General features: G+C 45.8%; 1 protein-coding gene across 2 annotated transcripts in view; it reads right to left on the minus strand.

The window, feature by feature from the left end:
• LOC128322000 (SITS-binding protein-like) overlaps positions 1 to 24,801 on the minus strand; it is a 58,344-nt gene that overhangs the window by 21,741 nt on the left and 11,802 nt on the right. For both annotated transcript variants that reach the window (XM_053242769.1, XM_053242691.1), the window contains exons 2-7: positions 24,031 to 24,202; positions 21,097 to 21,304; positions 18,287 to 18,437; positions 17,205 to 17,408; positions 15,647 to 15,915; positions 12,060 to 12,196 (exon numbers count right to left, since the gene is read on the minus strand). In XM_053242769.1, coding sequence (XP_053098744.1) covers positions 12,060 to 12,196; positions 15,647 to 15,915; positions 17,205 to 17,408; positions 18,287 to 18,437; positions 21,097 to 21,304; positions 24,031 to 24,202 — 1,141 coding nt within the window. The remainder of the gene's footprint in view (positions 1 to 12,059; positions 12,197 to 15,646; positions 15,916 to 17,204; positions 17,409 to 18,286; positions 18,438 to 21,096; positions 21,305 to 24,030; positions 24,203 to 24,801) is intronic.

Here is a 24,801-nt window from a genome sequence, read left to right on the forward strand (position 1 = left end):
ACCCCATCCCACCACGTAAGAGCCATTTCCCACCACCTCTATGCAGTGCTGTGCTTCCCGCAGCCCTGTGGGGATGGGCTTTAAGAGTAACAGAGCCTTGTCAAGCCCAGCGCCATCTTGGAAGGCACAGACAGAACACTGGGAAGAATAGTCTTGCCAGCATCTTTCTCACAGAGTTCGAAGGGGAAAGTGCTGGGAAGGACTTCACTTCCTAGAATTCTGTGTGTACCTTGCAAGCTATTGTTGATTGTAAGACCCTACTGCAAAGCAGACTATACTACAACTGTTTCTGAAATATTATATATATATATATATATATATATATATATATATGAAACTTGGAAAATTAGAATATCGTGCAAAAGTCCATTAATTTCAGTAATGCAAATTAAAAGGTGAAACTGTTATATGAGACAGACGCATTACATGCAAAGCAAGATAAGTCAAGCCTTAATTTGTTATAATTGTGATGATCATGGCGTACAGCTCATGAAAACCCCAAATCCACAATCTCAGAAAATTAGAATATTACATGGAACCAAGAAGACAAGGATTGAAGAATAGAACAATATTGGACCTCTGAAAAGTATAAGCATGCATATGTATTCAGTACTTGGTTTGGGCCCCTTTTACAGCAATTACTGCCTCAATGCGGCGTGGCATGGATGCTATCAGCCTGTGGCACTGATGAGGTATTATGGAAGACCAGGATGCTTCATTAGCGGCCTTCAGCAATTCTGCATTGTTTGGTCTCATGTCTCTCATCCTTCTCTTGGCAATGCCCCATAGATTCTCTATGGGGTCAGGTCAGGCGAGTTTGCTGGCCAATCAAGCACAGTACACTGTATACTTTTCAGAGGTCCGATATTGTTCTACTAGTATTTTTAAGCCCGTTAAAATAACGGGCGATGGTACCTTTTTGTTGTTGTTTCCTTTATTCCTTCTCCCTCTCTCTTTCGCCCTCCATTCCATTTTTCTTTCTCTCTCTCTCTCTTTCACTCCTTCCTTTTCTCTCCCTCTTTCTCTGTTTCCTTTCCTTTCTTTCTTCTCTCTCCCTCTCCGTCTTTTTCCTTAATTCCACCTCTTCTCACTCCCATCTTTCTGTTTTCTTTTTTTTCCCCCTTTAACGGGCTCGCTCCTTGGGGCTGGGTGCTCCTCCCCCCCCTTTTTGTCCCTCTCCATCATTCCTTTCTCCTTTTTCTTTCTTCTTCCTTCCTTCCTCACTTCTCTCTTTCCCACTTTCTTCCCCCAGTCCCTCCTGCCCTCCCCACTCCCTCTTGCCCTTCCCTTCCCCCTCCCCCACTCCCTCTTCCCCTCCCCCTGCCCCGCTTGCCCTTTCCCTTCCCCCCTCTTTCCCCTCCTCCTGCCCCACTGCCACTTGCCCATCCCCCTCCCCCCGACCCACTCCCTCTTGCCCCACTCCCTCTTGCCCTTTCTCCTCCCCCCTGCCCCACTGCCTCTTGCTCTCCCCCTCCTCCTCTTGCCCTTCCCCACTCCCTCTTGCCCCACTCCCTCTTGCCCTCCCCCCTCCCCCTCCCCCCTGCCCAGAGGTCTCTTGCGCTCCACCCACCACCCACCCAGCAACTTCACTCACTTGACGAAAGTGGGCCCGGGCCCAGTCTTCCCCTCGCCACCACCTCCATGGCCACGCTGCCGGTCCGGTCCACGCTGCCGGCCCCCACCCCCACCTCACATTCCCGGCCGGTCTCCCCGGCCGGGCAAGGGCCCTAAGCTCTCTCAGCCGCCCGGCTTCTGCGGCGGCGCCAGGCCTCGGCGGCGGCTCCGCCACCACCTCGGCCAGCTTCCCCCGCCGCCTCCTCCCCCCGTCCGGCTTTGGTGGCGTGGCGCGGCCAGGCCTCGGCCATGGCTCCGCCGCCGCCTCAGCTATGCTGCGTCCTCTGGCCAAGCCGCCGCCTCGGCCAGTGTCCCCCGCCGCCGCTTACCCAGCCTCTTCGGGGCTGCCGCTTCTGGCCACCCAAGATGGCCACCGGGTGCTGGCAGTCGTGTCTCCCTGGCTCTGTTCTGGGCATGCACTTCGCGCATGCCCAGAACAGGCCAGGGAGGCACGAACGCACGCTTGGTGTCCGTCCACGGACGGACACCAAGCGTTTTATTAGAGAGGATTCTTCAATCCTTGTCTTCTTGGTTCCATGTAATATTCTAATTTTCTGAGATTGTGGATTTGGGGTTTTCATGAGCTGTACACCATGATCATCACAATTATAACAAATTAAGGCTTGACTTATCTCGCTTTGCATGTAATGCGTCCGTCTCATATATCAGTTTCACCTTTTAATTTGCATTACTGAAATTAATGGACTTTTGCACGATATTCTAATTTTCCGAGTTTCACCTGTGTATGTGTGTGTGTGTGTGTGTGTGTGTGTGTGTGTGTGTGTGTATATATATATATATATATATATATATATATATATATATATAATGCAATACACTGTGTCTTTAGAATTGGCACTCAATGTGACATTGGGCAGGGTACTGAATTGCCAGCTCTGTAACAATACATTGCCAGTTTAAGACCAGAGTTAAGGCTTTCTCATTCACAATTTGGCTCAAGCTCCACAAAGTTGTGAAACTGGAACCCAAGGCTGGTGCCTTAACAGATGTTCCACATTGATGTTGTGCAAAGTCACCGATTTCCCTCGCTTACAACTTTCCTTTCACGCACTTACATGGACAACAAGGAGCATCTTTGCTGCTGCGAGGCACTCCGTTCCCCCCATCTTGATTTGGATCTCAAACTCCAAGAAAAGGTGTGGGTGCATGGAGGGCAGTTGTAAGCAAGCACAACCTGTGATATTGCACATAATCCTAACTGCTCATGTGGCGTGTCTGTTAAGGCATCAGCCTTAGGTTCCAGTTTCCTAATTTTGTGAACCAAAATGAGAGAGCCTTAATTCTGGTCTTAAACTGGTGGCAGAGGTGGGGGTGGGTTTACCATAAAATTTAGAGTAAATAAAACTAGGAACTGCCAGATTGAATAATGCTTAGCATTAAGAATGCTTTTTTGCATGTTCAAAACAGCACATTACTCAACAACACACACATGCTGATTAGACCAACCCTTTGCCAACATGCCAGAGTTTTCCATTGCACAAGTGGGGAGGGTGATTTTTTTCTAAGAAAAAAGGGAAGAGTTATGACCCCTGGAGACATAGTTTAGGGAGGCACAGGCAGTTGTAGAGGGAGGGGAGTCACGAAAAATTATCCCTCCCCACTTGTGCAGCAGAAGATGCTGGTGTTAGCAGAGAGTTAGTCTGGATATTGATCACTGTCTCAGCAATACTTACAACAATCAAATAGGGTAAGTCAGTACTATCCAGGCTTTTACATGATCGTTTTCTACTGCGGCATCTCTGTGTTTTTATTTGTTGTATTGTTTTTATGCCTGTTTTTATATGTTTTTATACTTTTAACATGATGTTTTTATTGTCTTTTTATTGTATGTTTTTAACTTTTGTAAACCGCCTTGGGGTTATCTTTTTAACAAAAGGCGGTATATAAATGCAAAAATAAATAAATAAAATAAATATTATTCCCATATCGCAGGTGGGGAAATGAGGCTGAAAGACAGAGGTTTGCCTAAGAGTCAAATTAAATTAGATGCAGGAGATCTATAGTAAAGATTTCCTGCAGGTTATTTTTAACTAATTAGTAGCCTCACATGGTTGCTTTGAAGATTAGAGAAGTGGTGCTCTGGGAGACATTTTAAACATCTCCTGCTCTAAATTGTTCCCTCCACACTTCAAGCTGCTATTACCTAAAGGAGGATTTCCCAATTTTTGTTTCTTTCTCTAGGATCTAGCTCTAGCTCCTTTGTACAAGTGGGAGGGATATGGCCTTTCCAATGCATTATGGGGTGTGCCCACTCCAAAAGCGGGGAGCTTAAATGCCCCACATTTTGAGCCAACAAACTCCCTTGCGCACCGCATAGATTAGAATAAATCTGCATAGATTAGAATAAATCTATGGATGATACCAGGTCTCAGGAAATATATAATAATTTTCCAAGGAACTGGAATTTTTCTCCAAAAAGGCATAAGCCCACTTCACATTTTACCTATAGGTTCATACAAGTTAGTTTGGTGTACAAAACTGCATGATTTCTATATGTTAGTGGTACCAAAGACCAGGCCTAAATATATGTAAATTGCTGCATGAATGCATCTACAATCATTACATTTGATGACCTGCCCCGAGGTAATTTGTTAATCCCTACATGGAAGCAGTTTCCATGCAGAAATCTTTGAAATGTGAGAAGACAGAATGGTTGTGCCAAACCATCCTCTTCCCTGTTCCACGAATGGTTCCTGCTTGGATGGGCTCCCAATCATTAAGGAATGGGTCAAACTACCATCTGCCTCCCTGGTTGGGCACTGTGGCATCAGTGACATTGTGTGGTTCACTCAGGCATTGAGTGAATAACCATTTCACAGCCACCTCAGGAAAATGATTGTGTGCCATTAACAATCAGAAGAATTACCCACACATGACCAGCAAGGGAAGCTTTATAAATATTTGTGTTGCTAGTAGTCCTCATTTGACTCACAAACTAACTGTGAGTAAGCACTAGTAAAAATGTGTGTGGGATAGTAATTTTTATAGACTTATATAGAAAACTGCTTCAACAACAATAGGCAGTGTCTCTCCTCACCAGCCCACACTACTCATTCTTAGTGAAAAGGCAGGGAGCAAACTCATATAATTTGTTGCAAACTCATATAATTTGTTTGCCAAACAGTAATAATGAATCATACAATCTTGAAACATGAAGCTCATCTATGCTGGCATAGTGCAGAGACAATCCCCAAATCCATCCATATTTAGGCAGCTAAAGCATCACAGAATCTTACTATTTCCAAAGCCTTTGACATCGCTTGTAATATTGTACAAAACATTTTGTCCAGGCACAGAATGCTGCCCTCTGCAGTTCATCCTCCTTGAGGACTGGGAGCGACGATGGGTGGGGTGGGGGGCAGTTTACTAATCCAGAAGACTTGGGCATGTAATGTGACATGACACCACTTTATCTAGCTTGGTAGGTTCTTGAGGAAATAATACTACAGCTTGGCTCCATCAGAGCAGAAAAGTGATGGAGAGAACGAAGTATTGCTAACTAATTTATAAGGAACACATGCTAAAAATGGGAGCATCTGTGAAATACTAGATGCTGGCTAGCAGGGGAGAGGATGGAGGTTAAAATGAGATTTTATTAAAAGCCTTGCTGCAGGCATCAAGAACCCAACTCTTGCTGAAAAGGAAATTGCTTTTCCAAGCAGAATAAGCAGCCTTACATTTTATCACAAGTGGCAGCAACTCATGAGAACATGGCTGCAACTTCTCAGCATGAAAAGCAAGATTTAGTATTGGTTTCAGCCAGTTCATTAATTTTGTTTCAAAAATATTATTTCTCTCTCTCTCTCCACTATCAAATACTGCCTTGTCTTCTATATTCTCATACGTGCGCACGTACACACACACACACTAGTACAAATGAAATCTGCACTGTACTTACACAGGTACAGGCCTCACAGAAATACTTACTTACCAGTTGGGCCAAACTAGATAACCCATGACTGGATCTTTGCACATCGTGTTCTTTTTCTAAAAGCAGCTGTAGGGCTTCCAGATTTCAGATCAGCACCACAGCATAGGGGAGGGGGTCTAGCCCTTTCCAAATTGCCCGTGTTGCGACATCGAAGGCGCTGCACTGAATCATTTACTTCTGTGCAATCCAATTTGTTTACTGCAAAGCAACAGACTTCCCCCCTCTTTACTGCAAGGAAGCCCAGTGGGAATCATCCACCAGCAAGCCTACAAACTGTTCTCAATGCCATGTGGTGTGGAGGTCTCATTCTGCAGTTCAATGATTTGTTCATATCTAAAGCCCCTCTCCATATATGATTTTTTTTTGTTTATTTTTTGCTCTGGTTATTGTGCAAATGCACAATCCCTTTTTGTTTCTTTACTATAGAAGCAATCAAGGGATTGCAGTTTGCGCCATGGTGGTTGGTTTTGCACAAAAGTGCCCAGAGGGGAAATAACTTTTAAAAACTTCCTCACGTCATTCCCACTCTGCAACCCCATTGACCCGAAATGGAGGCGCGGGGGGCAGTGAATGCGATTCCTGTGGAATATGGACAGCCCCTGCCCGCAAAACCCGCAGTGGTGGGCAATTTGAATGGTCACAAACCTGTCACGATGCATTGAGAAACGCATTGGAAAACGCTGTGCTTGCTGTTTCCAGCCACTGCCTAATACCGTTGCACTTTGCAACATTTTAAGTGGTGCAAATCTCGTAATCTGGAAACGCCCAGGAGGGTAATTTTAATCAAGGACATGGGGTGGGGTGGAAGGGAAGGCACAGCCCTGATCCTTTCTCTCAGGCACAACCCTGATGTGAGGCAGGGCTCTGCAACTAAAATTATATTGGAGATCTAACCATGGATCTCCCATGGAATGTCCAGTTTGGCTCTTTGTCAGTCCATTCTTTATTTGCTGGAACCAAAGGTCATCACAGACTTGTTTACCATCTGGGTATTTGCGCTTCTCTATCATTGTTGTCTTCAACTTATAAAGGGAAAAGTATTTATAGTACATATAGTGGTCATGGGAACAGCTGAACCAGTCTGCAACCAGTCAGGTTAATTAAATCTGTACAATCAAGTTGCCAACATGACTTTCCCGAAATGCTCTGAAGACACATTGGAAGCAAATCTAAAATCAGTCCCTGGTACCTTTAGTATTAATTGGTGGAAACTGGGGTGTCTGATTTGACAGATAATCATGTCTTGTTTTGAATACAGAATCCAGGTCTTCAGGTTTCAGCTTAAAAGAGTTTGAAGACTGATCACACCAATCTCAGTTTTAAAAAAACAACACTCTACCATTGTTGAATTGTCTGCTTGGCTCTTTTGAAGCACTTACAACAATAAAACAATCTTCAGTTAAAATCAAGAAATGTTTAAGTACCTCTCCGGCTTGCACACTATCTCGAAAACTTTAGCGAAGTCTATTATAAGCAAGCATGTGCCAAAAATCACAAATGTTGAAGGGTGTGCAAACAACAACCAGTGTGGATAGAATTCATGAGACTTCTTGTTAGAGACTGCAAGAAGAGAACCTGGGCTGTTCAGCTCCAAGTTCTTTGTCTATCCCCTGATAAAATTCTAGCCAAGAAACAAAATTCCTGGAATTGTATTAGTCCCTATAGGAACTTTATTTATTTACTACATTTATAATCAGCTCTTCATCCACAGAGCTCAGAGCATTGTATATGGTTATCCTACAACAACCCTGTGATGTAGGTTAGGCTGAAAATTAAGTGATTGGCCCAGAGTCACCCATTGAGTTTAATGGCTGAATGGGGATTTTAAACTCTGGTCTTCCAGGAAGTTTTTCACATGGGGCTTTTAACGCCCTTTAACTCGCATCTCCTCTGGAATAGAAGGGGTGTGTTCACATATCGTCCAGATTTACCAAAGTCCCTGCAAATTATTGGGGAGCAGTTCACACACAATTCAAGCTTTTCACAGCACATTAGAGTTTAGCCCGACTTATATCTGGGGTTAAAAAAAATCCACTATTTGTGTCAGTTTTGGGGGATAAAGCCTCCCAGTAAACGTGCGGTAAAGCCTGCTATGTGTAAAAGTCCCTGGTGCTAGTCAAATACTCTAACCACTACAACACTCTGGCTTTTACTGGTTGCCTTTAATCCTGATTAATCTCAGGCTTTTAGACACAGAGACACAGACAGACAGACCCATATACATGTACAAATACACTAATGTAAAGGTCTAAAGTAAAATCAGTTAGGGGCTGTTGGGGTTTGTTTTGTTTTTGCACAGATTCTATGCAGTACTCTGCACATGAAGTTCATAAAATCACACCCTCTATTTTACACCTGTACAATGAACCTGCTGGGAATTTTATACGCATGACTTTTAGTATGGATCTCCTCGGGAAGGGAGGGTGTGAGTCCACATATCAGCTGGATTTACCCTGAAGTTGCAGCAGGTTATCAGGGACCAGTTCACACATGATTCTGCTTTCCCCCAAATTACTGCTGTGCATTCTAGCTTAGCCTGAATTATGTCCAGGGTAAAAAAAATCCTCTATTTGCAGCAGGTTTTTTTCTGAATTAAAAAAAAACAAGCTTTCTAGTATACCCCACCATTTCTCCCGTGATGTGTGGAGGGGCCATTGCCAATAATTTGGCTTTTTTCAAAACTTGCACTTTCGTGGATTTAAAAAATAAAACTCCAAGCAGCGCTGATCTGCTTCAGAAAGAGCCTGCAGCTCAGAAGGGGCTTTTTGCTGAGGCTCAGAAGAGGAGGTGTGGAGCATTGCCTGCCTGCCCCCAAACGCAGCCGTCGCTCCCTAGCCACTTTGTTTTTCTCACCTCCTGCCAAGCCAGGTCCGATCAGTTCAGCAGATCAGTTCAGCGAGACTGTCCTAATGCGTCCTAACTCCTGACATCTGCCTAGGGTTGCAGGCAGGCAGGCGAGACTTGGAGAGAAGGCGGCGAAAGAGTTCCTCCCTCGGGCTTGCCTCCCTCCCAAATGAGGCAGATTGGGCTGATTTCTGGCCTCTGCGCATACATGCGCCTTCTCACCGAGTCTCACCTGTCTCCAGCACACCTGTCACCAGCACACCCGCCCTGAGCCCCTAACTTCATATAGTTTGGGAAGTGGGAGGAGCTCTCGCCGCTGTCCCCACTCTGTCGCCACACAGTGGCAGCCAGCCACCCACCCACCACCTGGTGGTGGTGATCACCACCAGGTAAGTGTGCACAGCGGCTGCCACCTGGGGCCAAGACAAGTCCCATCTCTCAGTACCCCGTCCCTGCCCCACTTGGTCCTCCCCCTCGGTGTCCCGATTTTAGCCAACACAATGTTGGCAACCCTAAACGCTCCCTATGCTGTGCCTGTGGACAAGAGGGGCGCGGCAGCAGGAGTGACGATCTCCAACCAATAAAAGCTGTTTCTCTCTCTCTCTCTCTCTCTCTCTCTCTCTCTCTCTCTCTCTCTCTCTCTCCCCGCATCCCACCCATCCCCTTTGATGAATTATTGAGCAGGTCGCTCCTTGCCAGGTCGATTTCCAAAAATATCTGAATGCAAGGGGAGACCGTTTGCAAGGAACTGGAGACTTGGGTGAACTAGCGGAATGCCAAGTGTCAGCAGAAGCCGCTCCTTGGCAACTTGTCTTGCCAATCTTCTGCAAGGCTTTAGCCTTGCATTTATGAAGCCTGTTCATTTATGAAGGGGAGTTTGACAGTTGCGTTTGGTATGGTCTGCTCTCTGAGTGATTTGCAATTGTGAGTGCTGGGGGAGGGGGAAGGGGAGGGGTTGTGGCAGATTGGTGAAATTCTGTGGAGGGAGTCCAGAAGGGGAGGGAGGAATTCCTGAGTTAAATGCAAGCACGAACAGGAATGCAAAATGTGGGTCTTCTTGTGCTTTCAACATGTACAAGATTCTTGCTTGTGCTACTCCAGTCTTTTGGCTACTTTTAATTCGTATTATTGAAGCCTGGGAGTTATTCACACATGGCTTCATGCCTCGGGGTATCTGAAGAGCAAATCTGCTTCGCAGCAGTTTCGCAAGATGTTTAATTTGAGGGATTAAATCGACAGTTCACATAGCTGTCAGCTCCTCCCTGGTAGATCTTTTTCCTGTGTGTTCCCACCTACTTGCTCCAGGTTTTTCCTCCAACCACTCACAAATCAAACCACAGAGGAAGAGGCGAGAGAGCTTTTTAAAAATAGTTTGACAGCTAAGAGCAGAAGACCAGCATGACAAGTTAAAAAACAGCTGGATCAAACAGCAGGACACTTAACCTTTGCCTTTGTGAATGACTGCCTCCATCACATCATGTTTCACACACACACCCCACACACACCTAATGGAATCAGCTTAGACAAAAAAAGGGTTCAGGTTACATCCATTCTGCATATCTAAATCTTGTGTAAAACATAAGAAGACATACATTTTGCAGTTTGTGCTTGTGTTTAACTCAGGAATTTCTCCCTCTCCCTCCCCCAGCAATTTCTCCCTCCCCCTTCCTTAACAGAGTATCACCAATCTGCAACAACACTCCCCTCCAAGTGCTTGCAATTGCAAATCACTTAGAGCAGGCCATGCCCAAAACAGCTGTCAAACTCACCTTCATTCAGTTTTGAAAAATGCCGATTTACTGGCATGACCATCCCACACATAACAAAGAAAACTGTGAGGCAACAACAACCCCCCACCCCCGCCGCCAAGGATCTGAAACTAGGGGATTTTTTAAAAGCTGAAGATACTTGGGGCTAAGCCAGAATTCGCAGCCTCCATTCAGGGGGAAACAAAGTCCTGTCTGTCCTGGTCTCCGATAGCCCAAAGGGACTTTGGGATAAATCCAGCTAATATGTGGACTGGCATACTCCAATCAGGAGTGGATTCAAAATAAAAGCCCTGTGTGTAAAGCTTCCTGGTCACCATAGGAACATAGATGCTGCAAATCAGTCAGATAGGCAGGCTTTACACATGCAGATGTTGTTGGAGGATGCCTGGAAGCTTAACAATGGAGACTACAGGTTTGATGTAACCTGAGCCCTTTGTGTCTGAGATGTTTCCATGAGGTTGCATTTTTCTTCATCGCAGAGAGAAAGCAATGATTTCTACTTTAGACTTCCATGGCCTTTTAAATGGTCTGGGGTGGGGTGGGGGGCATGAGGTGATGAAGGCAGTCACAAAGGCAAGCTCATAAAAATCAGCATAGATTTGAGTCAGATTCAGCAGGTTCGGGTTCTGTTGTTTTGACTAGTCAATCTTGCGGAACACCACCAAAGGTCAAACTAAAAAAAAAAAAAGTAATAATGAAGGGAGTTATTTTCCTCCTCCTGTGATGTGATTGGCTGGAGAAAAAACCTGGAGGAAGCTGTGGGAATGCACACAGGAAAAAGATCCGCAGGGAATGCGGACAAGACCCAACCCTATGTGAACAGCCCATCTAATCACCCAAATTAAACAGCTGCAAATTCACTGTGAAGCAGATTCGCTCTTTGGATACCCTGCAGCATGAAGCCATGTCTGGATAACTCCCTGGTGCACTTTGCTAAACTGTACAAACTGATGGCTGCTAAGAAGGCAGCCTGGATCTTTTAGGAGCTGCTGTTCAACCTACAGGCATAGGCAGTGTGGTCTAATGCTGCAAACTAAACTGGTCTCAAAGACTGGGATGGATGCAATTGGTGCTGCAAATCAGGGTCAATCCATGGCTTCTCCCTCAGGTCATGGTTGCTTGCATAAACAGCACATGCAGAGGGATGGAGATTATCAGGATTGGGACTATGGCAAGGCTAGAGGGCTTTCCATCTGCCCTTGCTGTGGTCTCGATCCCGATCAATACTCCTCCCCCCATGTGTGCTATTTACCTTGGGGAAAATGCTCCCATTGGTGCCAATTTCCCCCCAAAGTAAATAGCATGCACATGATGCCTGTTCTGGATCAAGACCATGGCACAGCAAGATGTTAACACCTCTCTACCCACCACCATACCAATACAGAAAATAAGGTCCCCCACCCAAACTATTTACACAAGAAAACACATGCTCAGGTTCAAACCATGGGTTAAAAGTAACATGTCTGAGCCACAGTTGTAACCCTGGAGTCTCTGGGCTTTTGTTAATGAGATGAATGAAGTTGAGTTGCTATTCATTTGCACTTACAAAACCTATTGAAACCTAACCTCGGCAAAGCTAAATGCATATGGAATTCCTATATAACTTATTCCAAAAAGTTGTACTTAAAAACAAAAACCAAAACCATGTCGGCTTAACATCCTGATAACAGAAAATCAAATAACTTCAATGTGACATGGAACAGAACTTCAAGACCTCGGCACCCCTAAAGTCTTGTTTGGGGTGCTTATTAGCAACGCTGCAGATGAAGGGAGCCGATTGTGTATATTCCTCTCCCTGGAGCAACCCAGAAGGCTTCTGCTTTCATAAAATTTGATTCTGGAAAGATCTGGGAAAGGAACAGACCATAAAATAATAGTACCTATTGCATCTGGGACAAAAAAGTTGTAACCGAGAAGACTGTAGTGAAGTACAGATGGAATGATCCCTTTTAAGCCGGCGTAAGTCCAGTCAGATTGGCGCATGTTCATCTGGAGAAAGAGTGGCAGGTGGCTAGATCTAGTAGCAGCAAAAACAGATGAACAGTAAAATCAGAACCATTCAAACACACAGTCATCCCTCGGTGGGAAGAAAGATCCAGTCCAAGTCACAACCCCTTCTAAGGGCATGGCTATCTGGCAGCTGGCCCTATTTCTGGTCTGGTGTGGTGCCAACATGCACAGGCAACTTTCCTTGGAAATGAAAGCACCTTTTATGTTGGGACATCCCAGTGACATCAGTGCAATCTGCTGCACAGAGCCCACACCAGTCCTTCAGCCAGCAATCTGCAGAAATGGAGTTTACAGCAGCAAAACTCCACTCTGAACCAAAAGTTCAGAATGGAGTTTGGGGAGGGAAACTGTGGGCCCCTTTCTGTAATAAACTCCAGTTGCCCACATCTGGATGTACGACTAAGGAAACGGGAGGTGAAAGCACCTCCAGTTTCCTGTTACATCTGAATTTGGCCCAGGTCTGAGTTTTCTTTTTCTTTTTCTTTTTAAAAGAAGCACTTATGTGTGCACCAGTGCTGATGCATAGATATGTCACTTGCTAACTTTTTTTTAAAGCCCTAAACACCTCTTCAGACTACAGCAGTGGCAGCTGTAGTGTAGCTGCTTACAGAGTTTCTTGCAGTACTGTGCAGGAGAGACGGTAAGTGGCAGCAGAGATAGGAAGGGCCAGCACAAACAGAGACAGAGACTGGCAGGAAACAAAGGGTTTAGTAAAAAAATGTTACATTAAATGTTGTTGTTATTAATCTACATATAATTCATATAATCTACAACTCTGGAGCTATTTGTTTGAGGCTAAACAAGAGAGTACACAACAGCAGCAATTACAGTGGCAGAGAAAGGGGTAGATGGGTGAAGGTTCCCCAGGCACCACTGCTGGTGGTGGTGGTGGTGGAGGAAAAAGCTTACAGGAGCTTTTGTGTAAGAGGAAAAGGGATTTTTAGGGAAAGTACTTGGGAGGTTTCTGTGCAATAAGGAAATAAGTATACGTTGCTTCTTTGGAATAAGTTGGGAAGTGGGTTCAATGCACCTCCGCAGCAGTGGGGCTTGAGCCAGTGGGAATGTGTCACTGAAGCAGGGTGGAAAGAATCTTCCTTCCTGTTCCAAGCTGCAGAGAGTCTGGGTTAGCCACCAAACAGCAAGCACAACCTGTACTGATGAGCTTAGCTTGACCTCTGCACTGAGTTGTGGCAGCCTGGAGTTAGGTCCTCCTCCTCCATCTTCTTCTCGCTCTCTCACATCCCCTCCCTTGCAAGCACAGGAAGGGCTTACCAGAGCCTTGCTGGATTACTTCTGACTCCTGTAGGCAATATGGAGTCCCTCATCTAAATCTGCTTTCTCTACAGGCACCAGAAGGAAGGAAAGGCTATTGGCAGAGGATGAGCTGGTAGTAGGTCAGAAATACAGACTACTTGTAGCCTAGCTTAGCCAATCCATGTTGTTAGAGCCAGGAGAGGCAAGTTCAGCTATCTGTTGATGGGAAAGCCCTTTTGGGATTCTCTTGCTAATCTCCTACTCCTACTTTTGATGTGAGGCGGGACATTATGGATGTTAATGGGGAAGCAGAACAATGTTAAATGCGAGCCAGAGCCAAAGTAATAAATCTGCTTTTAACAGACTGAGAAAGATCCTTGCTTGAGCAGTGCTGAAAGGTTGTAGTGTGAAAATACCCCTTGAGTCAAGGAGAGATCAGAAGGCTATAGAGCAGGACAGCAGAACTTTGGGCCTCCTGCCAGGCGCGTAACAATGATAGGGCAAGGGGAGACAGTTGTCTGGGGGCCCCACTGCCTGGAGGGGCACCCCAGAGGCACCTCATGTGACTCCCCATTGCCCCCTGCCCAGCCCCAAGGCCCCTCAGCCACTTGCCCTCTTCGCCGTCTCTCCTGCTTGTTCTGCTGGCCCGCAATCGAAGCAGCAGGCAAGCTGCAAAGAGCTCCTTTTCTCCCGCCTCTCAGCTGATCGGCGGGTGGGCGGGGCTTCCACGGAGGCCTCCCTGTAGGCCGCAGTGAAGCCTGAACTCGAGTAGGGCCCAAGCAAGCCAGGAAGGAGGAGGCAGCCAGAGTGTTCTCTGCAGCAGAAGACCCCTTGCTGCCCTGCTCAACCCAGACCAGCATTTGCCAGGTAGAGTGTGAACTCCTTTTTGTGGTTACCTTCCCGCCCCCCCCCCCCCATATAGGCATCTGCTTGCCATAGGGCTTGCATATGGGGTCGGGGGAGGGACCAAGAAGTCTCTGAATATTTATTTTGAAACAGCTTGGAAAATTTGCTGATTTAAAAAAAACTATCTAAAAAGTCCTATAAGTGGCTTGTTTCATGGCAGAAAATTGCAAAAACTTCTGGAACAGTATTTTATTAATTTTATTTATTCATTCATTCATTTATAAATGCACTTATGTTCAAGTTGTTTTGCAACCCAGAAGGTCTGAGTGAGAACTGTGAAGCATGTGTGGTGCTTTTATTTTATTTTTCTTGTGTGTGAACTGCTCCCCAATAACTTGCAGGGACTTCAGGGTAAATCTGGCCAACATGTGAATGCAGCACCTCCATTCCAGAGGAGATGTGTCTTAAAGGGCTTTAAAAGCCTCCTGTGAAAAACCTCCTGCAATCAAACTTGACTGAATTTGTTCAGAATTCTGAGAAAACAAACATAGGTTCACCCTGCATGGTTGAAAGTCTCCTTTGCTAATCTGCAGCGAGGGGCCCATTTTAATAATTCATCTTTCTAGTGTGTTCTAGGCATTAAAAGTAATAGAAATGTATAGTACTCAATGTATATCACTATATATTGTGACGTGTGTGTGTGTATTCAGTGAAATGTATTTGCAGGCAGCATACTTATTTTGAAATAGCAGACTTAAATCCTTGGGGGCCTGGGGTGTGCAGAGGCCCTGGACTTTGGGGGGGGGCATTTTAAAATCTTGTCTCTGGGCCCACTCCAACCTTGCTACGCCCCTGCCTCCTGCACATGTTGGACTGCAAGTCCCATCGTCCCTACTGATCACTCTGGCTGTGGATGATGGTGGTTCAAAAACAACTGGAAGACTGAAGTTGTGCAGCCCTGCTATAATGCTAGTCCATTGGCTGAAAATACAAACCAATCCAACCACTTTCTTAACCCCTTGTTAGATCTAAGGACAGGGTCCCCCCCCCCTTGTGGGGAGAGAGGGGAGGCTTTTGTGACCATCACCATGTTTTCCCCAGCTTGTATCAATCTAAACAGACAAACGTACTTACCCTGTTTCCCCGAAAGTAAGACCTAGCAGTAATTTCTGATGTACCGCTAATTGCCCTAGTGCATTTTTGGGGGCTAAAATTAATATAAGACACTGTCTTATTTTCGGGGAAACACGGTATTTGCAGGCACTATTTACTGCAAGTACTTCCACATTCTTTTCTAGCCCAATGACAGGAGAGTCTTAGAAATATGTATCATTTGGAGAGTTGGCCTAAGACTTACCTTGTGCCAGCACTAATTATTGATGAATTTCCTAGTGTAGCTGCTATCAAGGCTAAAGTGCAAATGTAATTATCCCCTTTGAGTCCCATGGGGGGTGGGATGGCTTGCTCCATAAACAGGTTGCCTTCACCACCTTCAAAAACCACGTATTCTGCTCCCAGTCTCTGCCTCAAGAGGTTCACTTGGTCCATGTACCAGAGCACTGCAGCCTGGCTGGTAACATTCAGTCGAGCAGAAAACTGTCCTTTCCATTTGGTGAGCAATGGTGCCTGCAATAGGAGATCAGACATCAGAGGAACACAGTCAAAGCATCAGTCACTGTATAAAGATTAGCAAGTGATGCATTCCTCTTGCTCTAAACGGATTGCAGAGTACCTGAGTATGGAATTCAGCTTAGCACTTTATGATATCACAGTTGGGCATTCTTGTGGGGAGGGAGGTATCTGCCCTGCCACTTTTTACTTAGATTCATGGGCTGACATGATGCGCAGTCTTGACATCTTTGGAAGAACTTGTAATGGTTATGCAGCATAGCCAGAAGCAGTGTTGCTGCTATGGAGAACATCTATGAGCATTGCCATATTCTTTCCCATTATTGTGAATGGGGAATGTGGCAAAGCTCGTGGTGCTTCTGCCTGTTCTCTGCAGCAACACCACTGCTTCTGGCTCTGCTGCAACAGCACTGCAAGTTCTTCTGAAGATGTTGAAGATGAAGACTGCGCATCATGTCAGCCGTTATCATTCCAGTTGCAGGGCGGTTTTGGTTCAAAACATGTTACACTGGCCATGATTAGACCTAGGATTTAGCTATATTGCTGCATTGCTCTGTCGGACTTGGGATATTCTGGCCTGATGCTCCTACTGCAATCATAAACCTCAGATGATGAACTGTGTCTAATTACGCCGTGGTTACGTGTGCCCACTTTATGGATTCAATGTATTTTAAAAGTGAAAGAAAGCCAGCTTGCAGAAATAGTGTTATAGATTCCATAAGGATAGGTTGGTGTATTCTGAGAGTCAACAAATCTTGAACTCACTTATTTGCTTGTTACTTTTGATTTACGGGACCACTCATGACTAATTGGTTTCAAGGTTATGCACACTGATTGTTCCTCCTCTCAAATTCTGCTAGATGTACATAAAACAGACTGTTTCATAATTAACTAATGTGTGTTTTCAAAACACAGCAACTCCTCCATACTAAGCATATTATAAACATTGAGATAATGTTATTGGTAGGTAAGCATATACCAATAAATTTTAAAGTAATGCAGTCTGCTATATGGTGCTGTTTAGTAACACATGGCCTAAAGGTTATTTCTTTTGCAGGAGATGTAAAATATAAAACTGTATTTTCCTGTTGTTAGTCAGAGGCCTGAAGCTCGGGAACCAAGAGCACACAATTTAAGCAGAGCCTGATTAGTTTCATTGGTGATGATGAATGCCTGCTGAAGTCTGTTTAGCAGACCAAACAATCCTTAGACCTACTGGTTCCTCCCACACCAGGAACCACTAGATCCAAGTGATCAAGTGAAGGAGATGATATAGGGACTTGTACCGAATAGTCACCAGATTCTGAGTGGCGGCTCAGCCAAAAGTATTCTTTGCCTTCTTGCAGAGACATCTGAAAAAGTTGGGAGTTGATGCTTGCATAAGGGGACAAAGTGATGGACAGCTTGAGAGATTTTATGAGTGAGTGGTCCATGGTGTGTCTTGGGGTATGCAGCCTTCTTCTTTTCAGCACAGGTAAATGTGTATGGTCCTGTAATAAGCCAAAAGAGAGTACAGGAAGTCCTCAGACTGATGGCACAATTGGTTTCTGAAAATGTCTTAACCTGGACCCTATTTTCCCATAGGAAACAATGTTATAAATGGGAACATAGGAACATAGGAATATAGGAAGCTGCCATTTACTGAGCCAGACCATTGGTCTATCTAGCTCAGTATTGTCTTCATAGACTGGCAGTGGCTTCTCCAAGGTTGCAGGCAGGAATCTCTCTCAGCCCTATCTTGGAGATGCCAGGGAAGGAACCTGAAGCCTAGATGCTCTTCCCAGAGCGGCTCCACCCCCTGAGGGGAATATCTTACAGGGAATATCTTCTAGTCTCCTTTTCATATGCAACCAGAGTGGACCCTACTTAGCTAAGGGGATAAGTCATGCTTGCTACCACAAGACCAGCTCTCCTCTTCAGGGGATAAATCTGCAAAATCCACCTCCACATGCTTGTACCCCTTTGAATACTGGTGCCTGTTTGCACATCTACAAATTTCATATGTACAAATGTCAACTAGGTGTCTGTGCAAAATCTAATGATGAAAAATTAGACTTAAAGTTCTGATGATAAGTAATTGCATGCCTAATCTAATTGTCATCACAGTCGGTGAAAACAACCTAGTACATGGGAGAAAGTAAAGAAAGTGCTTAAATCCAGAAAAACGCCAAAATAAACAGAGCTAAAGAAAAGGCGTCTGCTCAGTCCTCAAGTGGGCGGGGCTCCTTCAGTACATGGGAGAAAAGAACTTGGTCAGTGATTTAAATCTGATATCCTTAGCCTATAATAATTTCAGAAGGAATGCTGGGGGGGAAATGAGGAATTAACATACTGGATGAAAATTCATGTCCTACACAGATGCACCTACCGTATTACAAAGCAACATTGTGCAATGCTCATTGAGAGTGATTATGCCCTCCCCAAGATCATGTCTTTGCAGTCTATTGAAGAAAGATTTTAATCCTTGCTCCAGTTTGGCAGCAGAATCTTCTGCTCCGTAATACCTCCAGACTGGCAACCTGTGTTGGGGTAGTTAAAAAGTGGAATCTTGCTTGAGTAACAGGTTTTTTTGTCTGGTTCACAGATTTTTCAAGATGAAAAACAATAACCATCTGGCAAATCAATGCATAAACGTAAAAACAAAGCAAAACAAAACAAAATGTGGGGGTGGATCCTGGAGATAAACAATCACTTTCCCTCTCAAACAGAATGAGTATACTTGATTTAGGCCAAATTAATACAAAGTACGAAACTGGAGTTAAAACGTGGCAAAGGTTGGATCTCCAGTACGTCTGAATTGGTGTAACTGCCGTTTTGCGGTAAAAGCAACCTGCAGTTTGCCTTGCCAAACTCCAAATTGAACCTTCGGTTTGCACAAAGGTTCGCTGCTGAGACCTCCAGTTTGGCCGCTGAAGCATCACATCCCAGACGCTGCATGTAATTTCATGCTGGTTTTCAAACTGCAGCCATGGAGGCGGTGGCACAGATGTGTCCGGGATCGTGGCCGCTCCATGGCTGCAGTGACTCTCAGTGGCTGCCTCTCCGAGCACCAGCCCCACTTCTGGTGTCACCTATCCAGCTATGGAGTTGCTCAGGAAAGGGACACCACCACATCCCACCCCAGACTTGTCAGCTCTCATGCCACACAAGGGCACTCCCTTTCCCCGCTGTGTCCTTTGCTCCCCCACCCAGCAAGCAGCAGGGAAAGGGGACAGGATGACAAGATGGGCTTTGCTCCCTGAGAAGGACGTGGCAATGATCACAAGCACAAAAACTCCAGGTGGCAACATAAGCAGGGCACCCTCTCTCAGTGCCAGGAGGCTGTGGGGGGTGGGGTGGGGTGCCCGGGTTCAGGTTTAAAAGGCAGCCCCAATCAGGGATTCTAGAGCAGTCAAGTTCTATTTTTTTCACAGAAAGGTTGGGGAGGTGGGGGCAGCCCCTTCCCATTCGGGGGTTTGCAGTCCCTAGGCTTCCTCACGAGAAGGGCCAGTCACCAGGGTCAGCAGTGCTCCAGTCAAAGGAGCAATTTGACACGTGTAATGACAATGGATGCTGACCTGAAGCAGACCACACTCACTCAGGAGAGTGCCAGGCCATGGGGACACCCCCTAACAACTCATGAAAAGAACCTTCAGAGGGGCGGGGAGAGAATTGCCGAGCAAGATCTCCAATAATGTGTGATGACAAAACATCCCCTTCTCCCATGGACCACTCTCTCACAAGAGTGCCAGGCCACTGGGGCTCTAGATCGAGCCAGGTCGCTGTATGGAGGAAAGCTGCAGGGATATATACCTTGGCGACTGCTCTCCCTTTCATGATGACTGCCACAAAGTAGCTGTCAAAGTGTGCCCCCTGCCAGCCATGTGAACATGTGCACTCTTGCTTGTGCCCCAAAATGACAACCCCGCTCTCCCGAAGTAGCTGGAAAGTGGGGCTCCCCTCTCCCGTGATTCCCCGTACCAACAGATCTGGACCAAACCCGGGAATTTTGAATGGGTTTAAAGATACACCCACGCACCAGATGTCTCCCCCCACCGCCCTGTCCATGCACGTGGCCAGGCTCTGACACATGGAACATCAAAATCTCCTTTGGATGTGCACAAGGCTTCATGGGGAAGGGGGGTGGGGCTGCAGCAATTCTGTTCTGTTTTTTTACCATGGAGTGTTGGGGCCCCACACAAGCAGGGGGTCTTTTGTTGGTTTAGCTCAACTTGTGAGCATGCAGTCTGAAGGGAGACACGGGGGTTTCAGATTCATGGTCCTCCCCAGTAGGCTGGCCCTCTGGTGGCTGTGGGCCAAGTCCAGCCTCAAAGGCAGGATGCCTCTGAGTACCAGCTGCAGGGAAGCAAGAGCAGGAGAGAGGGCATGTCCTCACCTCTTGCCTGTGGGCTCCCCAGAGGCATCTGGTGGGCCACTGTGTGAAACAGGATGCTGGACTAGATAGGCTTTGGGCCTGATCCAGCAGGGCTGTTCCTATGTTCTCTCATGAGAGGATAGGCCCACCAGCAGCAAGCTGCCAGCGGAGCAGGAGTTTGGTTTGATCTGTATGGACTGGTTTGATGGAGTGATCCCTTGCAACAGCATCCTAGCATCATGGTAAGACACACACACACACACACCCAGCAGGATCCTTTGCCCTCCCTCATATACATATCCTAGGAAGTCTTCATGTTCCCTTCCCTTTCCTGAGTAAAAGGGAAATGTCAACAGGGAAATGTTACCCCTAGACCCCCTCCCGAAATCATGCTTGTGCAGGGCTCTTTGGGGGATGGCAGTGCTGTCAGAGGAAGCGATGGAATGGCACGGCATTTACAGGGATTTAAATACCCTTTCCATGCTGAGGACAGGAGGAGCACTCAAAAAATGCACAATCGCACTCATTATACCCCCTTCGAGATCATGGCTGTTCCGCTAGCATGCTGATGCTTTGCCCACAGTCTGGCCGTGGAGCTTGCTGGGATCAGCTTTGGTGGCCAAGCAGCAGGGAGGGGCTCTCCTCTCCTGGAATAGGAAGTTGGTGGGCTGCGGCTGGACGAATGTCTGTGGTGTGATTTACAGTTTAGAATGGAAAGAGCAGGTTCGCCCATCGCCGGTTTCATGCTACGTCTGAATTCAGCCCTTCTTTCAGCTTGGCAACCTATTGCTAGGCCACAGTACGTGTTCTGATCTCTTTCGTACCTGAGTATGTGAGTATCTGGTAGCCTCCGCGGTTGTCCTGAAAGCCGACTCCCCACTTCCTGGTGGGCAGATGTAATGTCCTGACTGATACACACTGTGTACTGCAGGGGTGCCATGTCAATGCCAAGGGTGCTCTCCAGGCAAAAATGTTTATTCCTTTCTACTGAGAAGGAGATGGGTACATCCGAGGCAATCATCACTGTCACCCCTTGAGAGATAACAAAAGAGGCATCTAACAGTTAAGGGGATGTTTCCAGTGACAAGAATTCTTGGTGTACAATATGAGAAATCAGAACTCCTCTTTCCTGTTTTGTTTTGTTTTGTTTTGAGGAGGAGGAGGAGGACGACGACGACGATGAGGGCAAGGACAGCAGCAGCAGCAACATGACTATATGGGCATAAGCCTATGTGTATCTCTCTGCTGACTGGATATTTTATTTGTTTGTTTGTTTGTCAAATTTGTTTACCACCCCAAACTTTCCTCTCTGGGCGGTTTACAATAACATAAAACCAGTTAAAAACATATACAAAAACAAAAACTTCCAGTTCCTATTATACTTTTCAATTAAGGAGGATTGCTGGCCTTGTAAGAATGAGCATCAATCGTCCCATTTGCTAAGCAGGGTCTGCCTTGGTTTGGATGGGTGACTACATGTGAGTGCTGTAAGTGATGGGACTCTAGCTCAGTGGGACAGCAGTAGGTCCCAGGTTCCCTCCCTGGCATCCCCAGGTAGAGCTAGGAGAGACTTCTGCTTGTAACCTTGGAGAACCAGCCAGTGCAGACAATACTGAGCTAGATAGAGCAATGGTGTGACTTGGTATAAGGCAGCTCCTTATGTTCCTATGATATTCTGCATCCAAGACCACAGCTCTCTTGATGGCAGCCTAAGGGACTTCTATGAACCAGCTACTGATGTTCTAGCAGATGATTTCAGGTGAATAGCGCAGGAAACAGACTCCATACCCTATTCCAACATTAAACTGTATGTGCATACAGGAGTCTGGACACATATACATGTGTTTGTGTGGAGGACTGTACATCTGTTCATTTAAAAAGTGAACCAGGATACAGGCCCCTTCAAATGCAGGGTAAAGATAGGAAGTGTATTAAAGAGAGAGAGCGTAGGCTCTGACAAAATTTCTCTGGATCTAGGAGCCAGCCCAATAATTTAGGACAAAGACAATGGACACTTGAGAAAATTACCAGACTTCATGATGGACATTATGGAGTGGGGAGTAAATAAGCTTCTCTTTAACCCCTTTATAAGTAGCACATTTGGAACAGGAACAGGCTGCCTGGGACAAATAAAGAGTGTATTAAATAAACGTACCTCTGAATATCCTAGTCTAGGCTAGGTGTGTGCTTGAACCACAGTTCGAGCCCTGGTTGGGAGCAGGGAACGGGAGCTTTAAGAAAGAGGAGAGCAGGTCCTTACCTGCTCTCTGCCACCCCATGCAGTTTCCTGCTGGGGCAGTGCTCGCCCAAGTACCCCCCGTGTGGCACCAGCACACACATGGCATCAACATATGCGTGGGCACAATTTGCATGATCAGCAAGACCATGTAGACCATGCAAATGGCTCCCATGCGGGGGGGGGGTACTTGGGCCAGTATCTCCCCAGCAGGAAGCTGCATGGGGTGGTGGAGATCAGGTAAGGACCCGCTCCCCTCTTTCTTAAAGCTCCCACTCCCAACCAGGGCTCAAACCAGTGTGCGAATCGCGGTTCAAGCACACTCCTAGTCTAGGCACCATGGTTAAATTTTCTAGGCACCATGGCTCCATAGTGACTGGGATTTGTCAAGCCTTGTTCTACTTGTTCTACTGTACATGCATTGAACATGATATGTGAATAACTGTGCCTCTATGAGTGTACACTGTGTACACTGTACACAGATTGTACGTGTATTGAACAGAATGTGTGACAACAGCTCCTGTGTCTCTCCTTTTTGGGATTCAAGTCACATACACGCTACATACAATCATATTCAATATATTGTTCATGGCTGAGATCATATAAACATTCTGGGATTTTACCGATGAAATAATATGTATATAAGGTATCAAAATCTATTAGCACAGATGGAATAGCCTCAATGTAATTAGATCTCTGTTGGTCATGGGTGTATGCCTAGCATCTCTGAACTGAACACAGCAAGGAAATAGGTGTTTCCTGGCTTCCAAGGGTGTTGCTTCTGGCAGAAAATTCTGATCATTTTGTGATACGTAGGAAGAAGCACAATCTCCTTGCCCTTCTAATAAAATGCAACATAGGCAGCTGGGAGCTTCTTGTATCTCAGACTCCTTACACATGTGACACATATTAAAAATGCTGGCATGCTATATATGTCATAAGTGAACATTATTACTATGGGGCAGAATATGGGGCAGAATGCAGAAAAGAAATTGAATAGGCATTATTTCTAACCAATGAGGGTTTACATTTGCATTGCAGCCCAATTTAAGGACAAACCGTTTCAAGCCTCATGTATGAAAACATCCTCAAGCTCAGATCTCTCTAGAGCAAAGGGGTCTTCTCCACAGAGAGAAAGACAGTTGGGGGGTTGAAGAAGGTTTCATCCCTTCTCTAGTAAATCCATTACTTTTTCACTCTTTGTCCTTGGTTAATGGATTTTTTAAAAAGAAAAGCAAATGTGAGTTTCTCAAAATGACATGAGGCTAAGAGACATATGACCCCCTGGACCATATTCAGGACTGTCACTGACTGCACTGAAGTATTAGGGTATGAGAATCCACCCTTGAGGCAATTACTTAGAGTAGCCACCCTTCTCAGTACAAAAGAAAGGGGGGGGGAGAAATAACCCTGTTTGCGTTCTTAATCTTCCATTCAGCTGGACAGCAGGCAAATGTTTAAAGTCATGTCAGAGGTCTTTATCAACCACTACGTTGGGAAATTGTGAGAAAAGAAATCTTACCAGTTGATCCCAAAAAATATTTTTCTAGGACAGATCCATAGCCAGTAGGGTTTTTGAGAGGCTTGCTGATAATGAATGGTTGGGATTCCATGTTCACATTGTTCAAAGGCCAGTGCTGGGGGCTGATACTTGCTCCACCATACCAGGAAATATTTGCCATAGAAAAGCAGTCCTGCAAGTCAAAATGTTAAAGAGAAAATCATGCATACTTTGAAAGACAGGCCCCACCTTAGGGCAAGGTGGCAGCCCCGGGCCCCATAATCGGTAGGGCCCTGCTGTGCCAGCGAACGGCAGGGAACCTCGTATTCCCGTTTCAGAGTGAGGCCCCTCACTCCCCAAGGGACGGCACTGCTGAAAGAACAGCTATGATGTTCATGAATGAGGAGGAGCATCACCAATTGGTCATGATTTGTTCTAAGTCAGATAAGGACTAAAATAATGCAAAGAAGGGCTAACACAATAGAAACAAGTTGTTCTAGTAAGAACTAATCAGCCTACCTGATTAGTTAAATCAGATAAATGTTAAGATTAGTTAAAACTGATAAATGAGAGCCAGTGTGGTGTAGTGGTTAGAGTGCTGGACTAGGACCGGGGAGACCCAAGTTCAAATCCCCATTCAGCCATGAAACTAGCTGGGTGACTCTGGGCCAGTCACTTCTCTCTCAATCTAACCTACTTCACAGGGTTGTTGTGAAAGAGAAACTCAAGTATGTAGTACACCACTCTGGGCTCCTTGGAGGAAGAGCGGGATATAAATGTAATAATAAATAA

This window comes from Hemicordylus capensis, chromosome 1 (genome assembly GCF_027244095.1).
Source record: "Hemicordylus capensis ecotype Gifberg chromosome 1, rHemCap1.1.pri, whole genome shotgun sequence".
Lineage (NCBI taxonomy): Eukaryota > Metazoa > Chordata > Lepidosauria > Squamata > Cordylidae > Hemicordylus > Hemicordylus capensis.